Source organism: Caenorhabditis remanei, chromosome II (genome assembly GCF_010183535.1).
Source record: "Caenorhabditis remanei strain PX506 chromosome II, whole genome shotgun sequence".
NCBI classification, from domain to species: Eukaryota; Metazoa; Nematoda; class Chromadorea; order Rhabditida; family Rhabditidae; genus Caenorhabditis; species Caenorhabditis remanei.
The window spans coordinates 9,278,532-9,291,008 of record NC_071329.1 but is presented as its reverse complement, the minus strand read 5'-3'; the positions used below and the strand labels follow the sequence as shown (position 1 = coordinate 9,291,008).

Genomic DNA, 12,477 nt, shown 5'->3' with positions numbered 1-12,477 from the left:
TCGCAGCAAAGAAGTACTTGTCGTGTTAAGACCAGCCGAGGCCGCATGTGTTTGCGCCTTTAAACAGAGAGCACGAACACTGCAGAGACGACGGACGTTAAACAATCGGCAATTCAAAAATGAAATTTTAGATACGGGAATTCAGTACAAACTGTTATCACAAACGATATTTTGATGGTTAATATCAATCATGATTGTGATAAAATTACATTTTATAAAATAGGACTTCAAGATATTTTAAAAACTTGTGAAATAACACATTGTTTCAAAAATTCATCTACAATTTATTTATGTAAACGAAACTACTTGACAATCTGGATTAGCAAAATATAGTATGGTGCAATAAGCTTTGGAGTGAGAGCAGCCAATATAATAATATGGTGAGTGGGGTGCAAATAAATTATGTTGATTAGAATAGGGTGAATCTGTAGAACGAGATTGTATGGAACTCGTTTGGCCGAATAGTGCAGTCTAGTGGTACTGACTGTTTGGTGGTGCCAATTGTGTACCAGTGGCTGACGCATGAAGTGCTTCGATGATCTTCTTCCCGGAAGAGAAACGTTCAAGGCGATGAGAATTACGAGTCACACGCTCCTTGATGCGCTCAAGCCATTTGGTGTATTGTTCGATCTCTTTCTGCTCAAGATGACGTTCGCTGTAACAATATTAATGTTTTATTGAGTGTTGAGGAAAATCTACCTTTGCCCAAGGATGGCAGTGCAGCAGATATTGATCATTTGCTGGATGACATAGTTTCCGTATTGATGGAAGAGCAGAATATCAAGAGCATCTCGATTTGTCTCTGGATGTGGAATGTATCCTTCAAAGATTTCTTCCATCATCTCGAACGCCAAACGATGAGGTGCACGAAGGAATGCAATTTCAACAACATGAGAAGCATACTTTTCCTGAGACATCGAGAGAAGATTCCTCCTAAAGAATTTTTATTGAAAAATACTATATTACTACACTTACAGAAGACACTGCTCAATGATGATATCACGGAATGTCTCCATAGCTCCGCCACACTTCACGACATGTTGAACAACGTAGTTGGCAAACTCATTTGAAGCGAGTTGGCCACAGTTCCGAGTAATGCCAACCATAAGTTGTTGGAGAAGATGAAGACGCTGGTTGTAGCATTCCGTGTGAGGATCTTCCGAAAGTTTCTCGATTGTTGACTGGACAACGCGGCAACCATACTTGTCCTGGCAAACAGCAATCAGATTATCGTCATTGCAGAAGAAATTGACGACAAAGTCCCACGCAGACACTGGAAGTGTTTTAATGATCTTTTGAATGACATGGTTTCCGTTTTGATCAATGCTGAGGCGAACAAGGTCCGCTTCACGAAGTTCTGCAGCAAGACGGGACGCCAGATGAGTTTCAAGCTTTTGGATGGCAAGTTGAATCACCCGACAAGCACTTTTGTCCAGGCAGAGAGCGAACATATCGGTCACAAGATGCTCCATAACTATTTCCTGCTCTTCCGTGTTTGAGCATTCGACCATTCGTTGAACGAAAAAGTTGCCGAACATATTACGGCACATCGAGAGAAACATGCTACGGTCCTCTACCATTCTGCGAAAGATTTCGTCATGAATTCCTCCATCCGAAACAGCAGGATATTGTTCCTGAAGAAAACGGCAACCGTTCTTATCAGTGGCAAACTCAATCAGTGCCTCGTTTGCGAGAACTTCTTTAAGAGTAACGTTGGCCGACACTCCACCATGCTCGTCTATAGCCCAGACCGGAAGAGTACTTCTCAAAGAGCGATTGTGAGATGTGTTCGATGAGTTGGTCGCATCGCTTAGCTCAAGATCAATGAGACGGAGTCGAACTGCTCCTAATTCGTTATTTTGACGACGCGGAGTAGCGGAAGGAGTATTGTTTCGCCATGCTGGATACTAAAAAAAACTTTAGTTAGTTAAATAGTTAATGGGCCTATTATTGGCATGCAAAAAACGTTTTTCGCAGCTTTTTTTCGATTCACGGAACCAGAAAATCAGCGAAAAACTCTTAGTTCTTCGCTGATTTTTACCGTTCGCTTCGAGACCTGCGGTGTCGAAAAAGGCATGTGCCAGCAAAAATAGTTTTTCGCTGATTTCCTTCTCTCGTGAATTGGAAAGAAGCAGCGAAAAACTATTTTACTATGGCACATGCCTTTTTCGACACCGCAGGTCTCGAAGCGAACGGTAAAAACACCAGCGAAAAACTAAGAGTTTTCGCTGATTTTCTGGTTCCGTGAATCGAAAAAAAACAGCGAAAAACGTTTTTTTGCTTGCCAAGAATAGGCCCATAAAGTTACATGAAACTTACTTTTGTTGGAGCTCCAGTTTGTTTTGGAGTCGACTGAAACATTGGAGTGAAAGGTTGTCCGTTGTTTCTTGCCGGAGTCCACGAGGAGCTGTAACTGTTGAAACAACCTCCGAATGTTGCGCTAGCCGATTCATTGTGAGCTTGATTAGGAGCTGGACTTTCATAGATACGTCCATTGATTGGCTTGTTCGGGGCAATGTAGCTGTTGATCTCGTTCTGCTGACTCATGGTTAGTGTGGAATTGCCCTGTAATACAAAGAAGAAAATGCAGATTATTTTTTGTAAACAAGAAAAAGTGAGAGAATTGAAGTGAAAGTGATAAAATGCAAAAATACGAAACACGAATGGGTTAGTAAACGTTCGAATATCGAAACAAAAGAAAATAGAGCAAATTATCATAAAAAACAAGGCGCAGCTTCCAAACTCGAAAACTGGCGCCGACGCGGGCGATCAAAAATGGTTCAAAGGCGCACAGGTTTCACAACGAAAAACATTTATTTCATACGGTGGAATTATTATTCTCCCTGAATTTTTCTTTGTTTCGACAATGAGAAGGGTTCAAGAAAGAAAGGTTTTAAATAAAGTTTCAGTAATTTTTTATTCACATGGATTGATATTTACTTTGAGAATGAAAAAAAATCAGTGTTCAGTAAAATAAAGTTTTAATGCTCGAAAGTAGTTGTAATTGGCGTGTGAGGGTCCAATACACCCGCCTTGACGGCTTCTGAGTACATTTCTCGATCACATATCATCATGTTCTCTCGTTTTCCAGCAATGAAGTCATTGAATTCTTGAATTAAAAACGTGGCGAATGGAGCTGCTTGCATGAAAGCATCTGATCTCGAAGCTTCGTCCCAAACACATTGTGCAACTAACTGTTCTGTAGTGGGATCAATGTGATCCGAAGCGAAATCGTATTCCTTTATGTACTCGTCAATTTTCTGCTTGCAAATCGAAATTTGTTCAGGAGACATTTCCGGAAACCATTCTCTCGTTCTGACAATTCGATTATTTTTCACGTCGTCATACATTACTCGCATTTCTGAAACAAAGGGATAATTATGAACTGATCTAGTTAATCCAGAATCTCACTCGCTCCCAAAAATAGCGTCTGATTGAAAACGAATGGGTCTAAGCCAAGCGCTTTCTGTTGATTTTCAAGTTGCTTCAATCGTTGTTCCAGCGCTGGATACCATTCCGAATGATGATTCAAAATATTCCACAACGTTTCAAGAAGGGATCCTGACATGCGTGTAGGAATTGTTAGTTTCGGAAGTGGATGATTCAGAAGACCTCGAACCATCATAGATGCACTTTCTGTGTAGTTATATGGATGATAACCTCCTTCCAATATAGCAATAGTCTTTCCTGGACATATTTGATCAAGCAATCGAGCCATATGACCGTAGCTGAAAATTAAATGGTTCAGATGAAAATATCCTTCAATTTCTCACCCATGCGCTTTTACTCCTTGTCCAAACTCCATCATAATATCATAGTATCCTGCATCAAAACCGGCGGAAATAAGAATTAGTTCTGGTTCAAATTGTTTCAGCATTGGCAATAGAACATGATGGAATACGGACACATAGTCTCCTTCAGAATTCAATGTGCCGTTGAGTGGTACAAAAAGAGTGTTAGCTGAAAACTAATATTGAGGGCATAGTTCTGGAAACAACATCTTACGGTTATTTGTTGCATAATCGTATTCTTTGCTGAATGGCCAAAATGATCCATAATGATGACCATGGAAAGATGTGAAGTGAATGCGCGACTCATCTTTGACAGACTTGAATGTTCCATTTCCAGCATGATAATCAAAATCAACAATTGCCACTTTCTTCACTCCCAACTTCTCGATCGCATACTTTGCAGCTATGACAACATTGTTGAAAATACAGTATCCTTGAGGAGTTTTCCCATAAGAATGATGTCCAGGTGGACGAACAATTGCAAATCCATTATGAATCTTGTTCTCGAGAGCTGCTTTCACAAGTTCAATCGATCCTCCGATGGCAACACGAGCAGCTTCATTCGTGTTCTCACATGTCCATAGAATCTCTTTATCTTTACAGTATTCTTCACATTTTTCAGTCGAATTCAGACTGACAATTTCATCGATTAGCTGTTGTGGATGATTCAGACGGATCTCGGAATCATCGGCTTCACGGGCTTCTATCTGAAAGATTTTATTTCCACATCTTCATTAGGTGTTCATCGAAGAAGCGTAGTCAGAGGGAAGGTTTCATAAACTCACTTTCAATGCTCCACTCAGAAGTTGATCTTTCTGAAGACGTTCATAAATCAACTTCATTCTTTTCGGACATTCTGCCATGGTATTATCATACTTGCATTCGTGTCCAAGCATCCGTTCATCATAAACATATCCGAATGGTTTAGACGACATAACTCTCTGTAATTTTAGAAAAGTAACATTTGGATCGAAAAGAAAAGATAATTGAGAATAGAATCAGAAAACGAAGAATTAGTAGTCTACCAACAAACATTACCAAATTTGAAAATGAAGTGATTCGGACAAGGAATAGTGGCCTCCATCGTAATTGGCCAAACATCACTCAAAATAGATGAAAAACTACTGATATGTCATCGCAGTAAACAGAATTTTTTGAATTGAAAACTAAAACTTGTCAAGAAATGATTTTATACTACACTTTTTTCGGGTAGGCTATCTTCCTCATTGGATTCTTATCTTATCTTATCTTATCTTTTTGAATAAAAACAAACAGTTTTTTTTGGAAATAGGAAGAGTCTACTTGTGAGGAAGAAGAAGATAGTTGTAGTGAACTGAAAACCGCAACATTTTTATGTGTACGTGTAAATAACAGATTATTTTACATAAGTCACTAATCTGGAAAATTTGAATTTTGATTTGAACGAAAATGGAGGCATATGACGTTCACAATGGGGAAAATGAAAGATTAAAAGGATGAAGGGAGATCAAAAATTTAGATATAATAGATGTACTTTATTTTTACTAAACTTGTTGGCTGTATCGACAAAGAATGGTCCTGTTATCAAAGAATGGTCCACTTACGAAAGATAATTTTTGCTATTTCTTCGTGTTTCTCACTTTATTGGACGGTTTCATCAATACTTTGAGAATGAACTCTAAGGTCGAAGAGGTTTTCAAAGTTAACTTTGAGGTTGAGAAGCTGATAAATCAGAGCTCTTGGTGTGTGGAAAGTGGTCTATATGTTCTTTATCTATTTTTAACAATGAAGATTTTAGCATTCTTTTGAAATCATGCTGCGAAAATTGATTGTAAACACTACTCACTGAGTACTGAGCCTACGCGAACTGCCAATCTCTGAGTGAGCAGCTTATGGGTTACTTTTTGCACTCAAACTAACCTACAAACACCATTTCCTCAACAACAAAGTAAACTTTGAAAACCCCACCGATAGTCGACTTCCCACTTGAAGTATTGTTAAGTTATAGAGCAAAATATCACTAAATAAATTGTTTTTAGGGAATGGATCATGTTTTGAGAAAATGGCCATTCAATTCATCAAGGGACCAGCCAACTTGTTAATATCTTTACTGGATCTACATAAATCTTTATAACTGGTCTCAAACTGGAAGAGCTGATTACCGAGACTACTGTACTTCTACAGCAATCCGACTTGAGAGATACTTGTAAAAAGGTACTGTAAAATAAATACTCAGAATTCTGAAAGAATCAAATTGAGCATCTGGATTACTAGTAACTGTTACATTAATAAATAAATTCATGCCAAACTCGGTGAAGAATGATTTGTTTACAATAAGAAAGTGTGTTAGCATGTGATTAGAATTGTGTCATAATGTTCTCTTATCTTACTTTTTTATTTCTATTAATCAAATGAATCAAATAATACGAACAAGAGTTCACACGGAGACGAAATACATGAGGAACAAAATGGGAGAATGGGGAGAAAAATCTACAATAATTAGAAAAGAAGCCAATTTTTGTGCACAGCTACAGATAACTTTCAGAAGAAACAAGAGGAAAATGGAGGACTAGTATTCTATTAAATTTGTATACAAGACTCCCAAAGAAATAGAAATTTGAGAGAAGATAAAAAAAGAGAAAAGCTGTGTAGAAGTACCCTGATTGAAATGTTAGAGTCAAGTGATGGCAACTGATTAGGCACTGGCGTCAATCATATTCTCAATTTTCATTTTCTTGCAAACCGGCATACTGTCCTGCTCGTGGTCTTCTTTGATTGCTGCGGATACTGGGCTTCCCTGAAAACAAACAGTGATTGGAATCACAGAAACTCTTTCTTCATTTTTCTAAGCTCATGTCTTTTCCGTTCGAATTCAAAAAAAGCGTCCCCTTGGTCTAGACGGTGTCATCACAAGTGTCCACCCTCTTCATCATTCCTCTTACTGTAACCCATCCTCTTTATATTACACAACCTCATTAGCACGAATATCGCTTTGATGACGTGCCGACACTCTTCTGGCCACCTGTCGACTACAAAAAAGGAGAAGGGAAACGTACCGAAGAGGTGAGGACTGCTGCTCGAACAAGATCAAAACAAAGTTGACACTTAGGACGATCAAATGCAGAAATGACGATGGCATATGGGCAAGGTTGCTGGAAATAAGGCATACATATGGTTGGTTGAAACGGAGGGGATAAACTTACATGACATGCTGAGCACTTCATGAAGAACTCATCATCTTTCTTCATATCTGGAGACTCACTTGAACCAGTTTCATCATTTGATTGTCGACTGAATGGAGTCAAACAGTCACGGACAAGTCCTCGTTTTACTGAAAATAATAGAGACAAAATCAGTTTTAAAAAGAGGTCTTCTTTTTGGATATTCGATGTTAACTGATGGATACGGTAGCTGGTTTTTAGAGCTGTTTGAAAACTTCGGTTAGAAAAAAAAACAGAACTAATGTAGAAAATTGAGGAATGGAAAAATAGTTAAATACATTGAGTCAAAAATCAGATTAGTACGGAATGAAGAGTTTTGGAATTCGAAACGATTTTGAAAAAAAAACAACAGTTGGCATCGAGAGTGAAAAACTAGGATAGTAATCTACAGTTTAGTACTAATCTGGAGATTGAAAAATGGGATAGGAAAAACGACACAATCGGATATCTTTTCACAAAATCATTTTGACTTTTTTCCGCCAAAAACTGACTTTTTCGAGAATGATTGATAAAAAAAAGGGGACTCTACAGTCTCAGTACTACTGTAATCATCAAATTTCTAAGCCTTTGGACACTTGGGTTCATTTTTCAGAAAACTGCTCAAAGCTTCTAAATTCTACTACTTTTCTATTTTCAAATACTCACATGACTGTCTCTTGTGCTGATTATTTCTGATCCTCTGCAATTCTAATTCTCGCTTTCTCTTCTGATCGAAGTGATCTGGTGTGTTCTCTCGTTCTCGTTTTTCTTTTGTTCTGTAACAACGTTTTTAATTTTCCAATCACTGAAAATCTGAAACTCACGATGTTATATAAGTGATCAATTTCTCTTTCTCCAACTCAATATGACTATTCCATTCAGCTTCTGCCACTTTTTCTGTACACACTGAACATGTCGCACATCCATCCTCATCGAGTATTAGTTCTGTAAAGAGACAACGACCTTGTTATACTAATCTGTTGTTGGGTAAATAATGTGTCGCACAATTTTATTGCGCTCTTCTCAAATCCAACCGATTACCGCTAGTTAATCATATTCCCCGTCGGCAACTTCACAAGTATAATGTTCCCAAGGTATGTGTACTTATGCTAATTTACGATTACCTCTTCTTCTTCTTCTTTCTTGTTCTTCTTCAATTTTCATCCCCGGAATTGAATTCGAATCAAAGCGAGAAAGAGAGAGTATGAGCCAATTAATGAGTCGACAGGAGGTGTCTCCAGGGCCGCCATCCGCCAATTAATCATGACGCCTAACTGTGTGGCGGTGCCGCCTTTCATCCATCTGGTGGCGACTACTCACTCACATTTATCACTCAATACACTCATAAACTGAGAATAAGAAGAGAGTGTTGACTCTGCAGATGCTTATCAAAAAGAAACAAACGAACGATGTGGTCTAGAGATAGGATCACTCAATTAGGATGCCGTCTAAAGAAGAGACACCGGATGAATGATCCAAGTAGATCAAGGCAGTTGGAATGAAGTTACACTAGAAAATCTTTCTTTTTCAATAGTTATCTACTTGGATGAAGTAACCAAAATGTATCCGATTTGTGGAGGGACGGCGAGATTGTAATTAATTACCCTGCCTTGTGAAAATTACATCAAGGAAACGGTTTATGGGAACAAGTAGAAGTTGGGAACTAATTAATGAAGACGGTTTGGAGGTAACTGAATAATGATTCCAAATATATTAGATGAGATGTGAAGAGTTTCTAGTAGAACTGTCGGGAAGATCTAGAGTTTAAAATTTGTTAACAACTGATGACGTTGTTAAGTTCTTTTTACGAAGAAAATCTAGAAGCCGAGCCAGCTTGATAATCAGATGACACGAATTTGACTTCGAGAGCATAATTCAATTGTAAAATGGTAATGAAGATATGGAAATTTGGAGAATGGTCCTTGGGTTGGCCATAGAGAAGATGTTTTCGCACGAAAGGTTGTAAGAAAGGTTGATGGTGATGAAGATCTTAACACACACAGGTTTTCCAAACAGATCCCTGGAATACTTTCTGATAACAAGTATTCATTTGAACAACCTCTATTAGCGTGTCATAACTCTTCTTTTGCATCTGGAGTAGTGTCAGATTATCATCCCTCACGTGCCCCCTATACCACCAATTCTCTCATTTTACCACATGCACCGCAAAGTCATAAACCCAGCGTGAGGTGTCCCTTTTCCTTTGGCCTCATGACTCTTTGAGAGCTCTACTAGATAATTTTGTGGAAGGAAGAGGAAGAAAACGAAGGTTATATTGGTTTCTCATTTTCCAGAAGACTCGACGTCTTCGTCCTGTTTGCCTTCTTCTTCTTTTCATTGTCAATCATCAGAAAGGCAGCAAACACACACTGCCGAGGGCCCTCCGGCTAAGAGAGGAGATGGTTTTATTGCAAAGTTTATCGCCACTAAATTGCTTTTCTTCACACAACCCCAAAGAAGCATGTTTATGTATGTGTCAAATGAGATATCGTCTTCTTCTTCTATTTTCTCACTGAGCTCCACCAAACACAATGAATGAATCGAAAGACAACAAAAGCCAGATGTGCTCTCCCCTGTCTCATCGCGCGGCTCTCTCAACGTTTTATGGCTCCGTTTATACAAAATATCAAGACGGCTGGCAGGTGACACCTTGGTAATCTTCTTCTTTCTTCTTTTCCAAGAATGTCCCTTCTGATACAAATTGAATAAAGAAGGAAACGGAAGAAGATGGAAAGATCTCTCAAGTCACTCATATTTCAACAGCATTTGGCTCAAACAATTCTCCTCCCAGTCCACTAATAAAACACTTCTTTTTTGTTACCACCACTGACTTCTGACACGCGCCAAAACTCTTTTCTTCGCGGTTTCTCCTTCTTAATTGAAATGTGGCTCGTTTTGAAGTCGCCGCCTGAAGAACCCCATGGGAGGATGATTGGAGAAAGTGAATGTGGAGAAGAAGACCGACTGGGACTCGTTCGCGCATAATATATCAACTGTTGGAGCCCTCCCCTCTTCAAAAAAACATACATACACTTTGTCGAGAAAAGGAAGAAAAAGACAAACGAATTTTCTACGATAGGTCTAGAAAGAGATTGATTCAGAGCTTAAATAGAGGAAAAGAGAGTTGGATGTAGTGTGTACTGTATCATAGGATTAACTTCGCTAGTTCAGAAAAACCTAGAAAGTGGGAAATTTTAAAAGTAATGCGAGTGTATATCTATGAAGGCATTGATAATAACCCCAAGATCTTTAAATATCAAAATCAGTTAAAACAAACACTGCAATATTGGATTGAACATTTACAAAATTAGGAAGATCTTCTAATCAGCTTTTTAGTTGGAGAGCGGGAGTTGGAAACTTAAAACTTATTGTTAGAGCATGAAACAGATCCGAAACTAGTTGCAGAAAAAGAAACTCTGTCGATTTGACTCATCTAATCAAACAAAAACCCTATAAGTTCCTAACATTAAGCCTTGTAGACTTACAGTTTCATTAGCTTTCCGGTACGAGTCATGAAGATACATGATCGTTTCTTGAGATGAAAAACTGCCAATTTTACTTAAAAGCCTTCACCTTATTGATCCATTTGACTATGGAATCTCGACTTCGCAGCTGTCCCCCTTACTTCTCCAATCACTTTACCCCAACTAATCTCTCCCCGATTCACTCAATTTCTCATAATATCGACTGCGCCATCTACTTGTACTTTTCGGTGTCTCTTTCAATTTTGGTCACCGCAACTCGTTGCGTAATCCACTTCAAAAACTTCACAGTATTTCTTTTCGGTAAAAGCTTCTCTCTCCCTTCATCCACCTCGATGACCAATATATGTCCTCGAACTTTGCACCTGTACAATTCGGGGTTGAGTACCGTTACATTACACATACACACACACCTCTGTTCTACCACACTTCGTCTCCATCATAATGCTGTCATCATGTTCAGTTGGTGCTGCTGCGAGATGACTTTGAATTACGACTCGCAACTCGACTCTCTCTGTGTTGGCGTGTGTTCAATTTTACGACTTGATACACACTGCAACATTTTCATTTACGAGGTACTGTAAGTCATGGAGACGGAAAACGAAGTGGTGGAAGAAGAAGGACGACTGGCCGGTCTTATGCGAATGTTGATTTAAATAACAATAGTCACTGAGAGAAGACGGAGTGACATGAGAAACTTGCACGAAATTATGTACACTTCGTCGTTTTCTTCTTCTTATTTCTATACCTTTAACCATCTCACAATCAATGGAAAATGAGTGAAATGGTGGGAGTCAGAAGACATCCGAAGCGCCGTCCCGTCTCATTTCGCACCTCCGGATGGATCTGAAGGAGAAGGAATTCAGGAGAAGAAGAAACTAGTCGTGCTTATCGTACTACAACACATTCTCTTGTCTTTTCTCATGTTGTTAGCCATATAAATCCGACATATCTGTCCGGGTATTGTTCCATTATTGGCATGCGTCTCCCACCTCGTAAATGGTGTCATTGGACGCAGGAGAGTGTACTCTAATACCCTAAATATATCATGAAATCGGAAGGAATCGAAAAGAAGACGAAGAGGTTTCCAAGAAGAAGTGACACGAGGTCGTGTGCGATGGGTCGTGACCGGAAGTTAGACGCTTCGGAGACAAACTTTTTTTCGATGAGTAGATACCGATTGAAAGTAGGTGTTCTAATTGGTGTCACCATCTGATGGGTTTACGGTATCAATATGGAGCAGACGGTGTTTAGACTGGCCCTCGCTGTCCCCTATTGTTCGTTTGGCTTTACGACGATGGGAACAAGAACATATTGAGCTTCACTAGTTCCCAGACTATTGCGGGATTAACACATTGTAATGACCACCTTCGTGATTTGAATAGAAGAAGAACCCATAGAAAAGGAATACATCTCCGGTTAAGACACCTGAGTGCAGATGTTTTAAATGACAGGTCATCAATTGGAGAACAACTTCGAGGACTAGATTAGGAGGTTGGCCTACGACTTTAAAGTCATTGACTGGTGACACGTGTCAACTCTACAACAATCACTTACTCTTACTTTGAGGGGATTCACTTCTAGACGACGCTTGATCCGAATTGACTGGAGATGCTCCTGCACTGAGTCTCTGATGTTGATGCTGTTGTTGTTGAACCATTTGCATCAATTGATAGAAATGAAATTGCTGTTGCATATTTTGCATATTTGGAAATATTTGTAGAGTTGGGAATACAGCGGAAGACGGTGATGAAGTCGGACACATGAATGGAAATGGAGCACCAAGTCTCGGAGTCTTCTCGTCCATTCCTGCAATTGTATTGAGTGTATTCAAAAAGAAAAAAGAAGAAGAGACATTGAAAGAAGAGCACTCGTCTTCTTCTTCTCTGATTGTGATCAACTGACAAAAAGGAGTGGGAGGCCCAAGAAGAAGAAGAAAAAAGAAAAAGAGGACTGTAAGAGAAGAAGCTTCTACAGTTATGTTTTTTAGTGACTCGCAACGAGAGGCCTGTTTGATGTATGTGT

General features: G+C 39.1%; 3 protein-coding genes and 1 pseudogene across 4 annotated transcripts; all 4 read right to left on the bottom strand.

Annotated features, from left to right (window-relative positions):
* Positions 1 to 471: 471 nt before the first annotated feature.
* Positions 472 to 2,547, bottom strand: GCK72_005558 (uncharacterized protein; the record flags this gene model as incomplete). The annotated part of the gene is made up of 4 exons (XM_003116727.2): positions 472 to 655; positions 700 to 933; positions 976 to 1,907; positions 2,320 to 2,547. The coding sequence occupies 4 exons, from the start codon at positions 2,545 to 2,547 to the stop codon at positions 472 to 474; spliced, it is 1,578 nt and encodes a 525-aa protein (XP_003116775.2).
* A 434-nt stretch (positions 2,548 to 2,981) lies between these two features.
* Positions 2,982 to 4,726, bottom strand: GCK72_005557 (uncharacterized protein; the record flags this gene model as incomplete). Its single annotated transcript, XM_003116711.2, has 5 exons — positions 2,982 to 3,361; positions 3,412 to 3,728; positions 3,774 to 3,960; positions 4,006 to 4,498; positions 4,577 to 4,726. The coding sequence occupies 5 exons, from the start codon at positions 4,724 to 4,726 to the stop codon at positions 2,982 to 2,984; spliced, it is 1,527 nt and encodes a 508-aa protein (XP_003116759.2).
* A 1,739-nt stretch (positions 4,727 to 6,465) lies between these two features.
* Positions 6,466 to 8,316, bottom strand: GCK72_005556 (annotated as a pseudogene). Its single transcript has 6 exons — positions 8,295 to 8,316; positions 7,795 to 7,915; positions 7,637 to 7,746; positions 6,974 to 7,101; positions 6,827 to 6,922; positions 6,466 to 6,567 (listed from the first exon to the last, which is right to left on the bottom strand). Coding segments are annotated over exons 1-6 (579 nt in total).
* A 3,685-nt stretch (positions 8,317 to 12,001) lies between these two features.
* On the bottom strand, positions 12,002 to 12,259 carry GCK72_005555 (uncharacterized protein; the record flags this gene model as incomplete). The annotated part of the gene is made up of 1 exon (XM_053725241.1): positions 12,002 to 12,259. One exon carries the CDS (start codon positions 12,257 to 12,259, stop codon positions 12,002 to 12,004), a length of 258 nt encoding a protein of 85 aa, XP_053589435.1.
* Between the last annotated feature and the right edge of the window lie 218 nt (positions 12,260 to 12,477).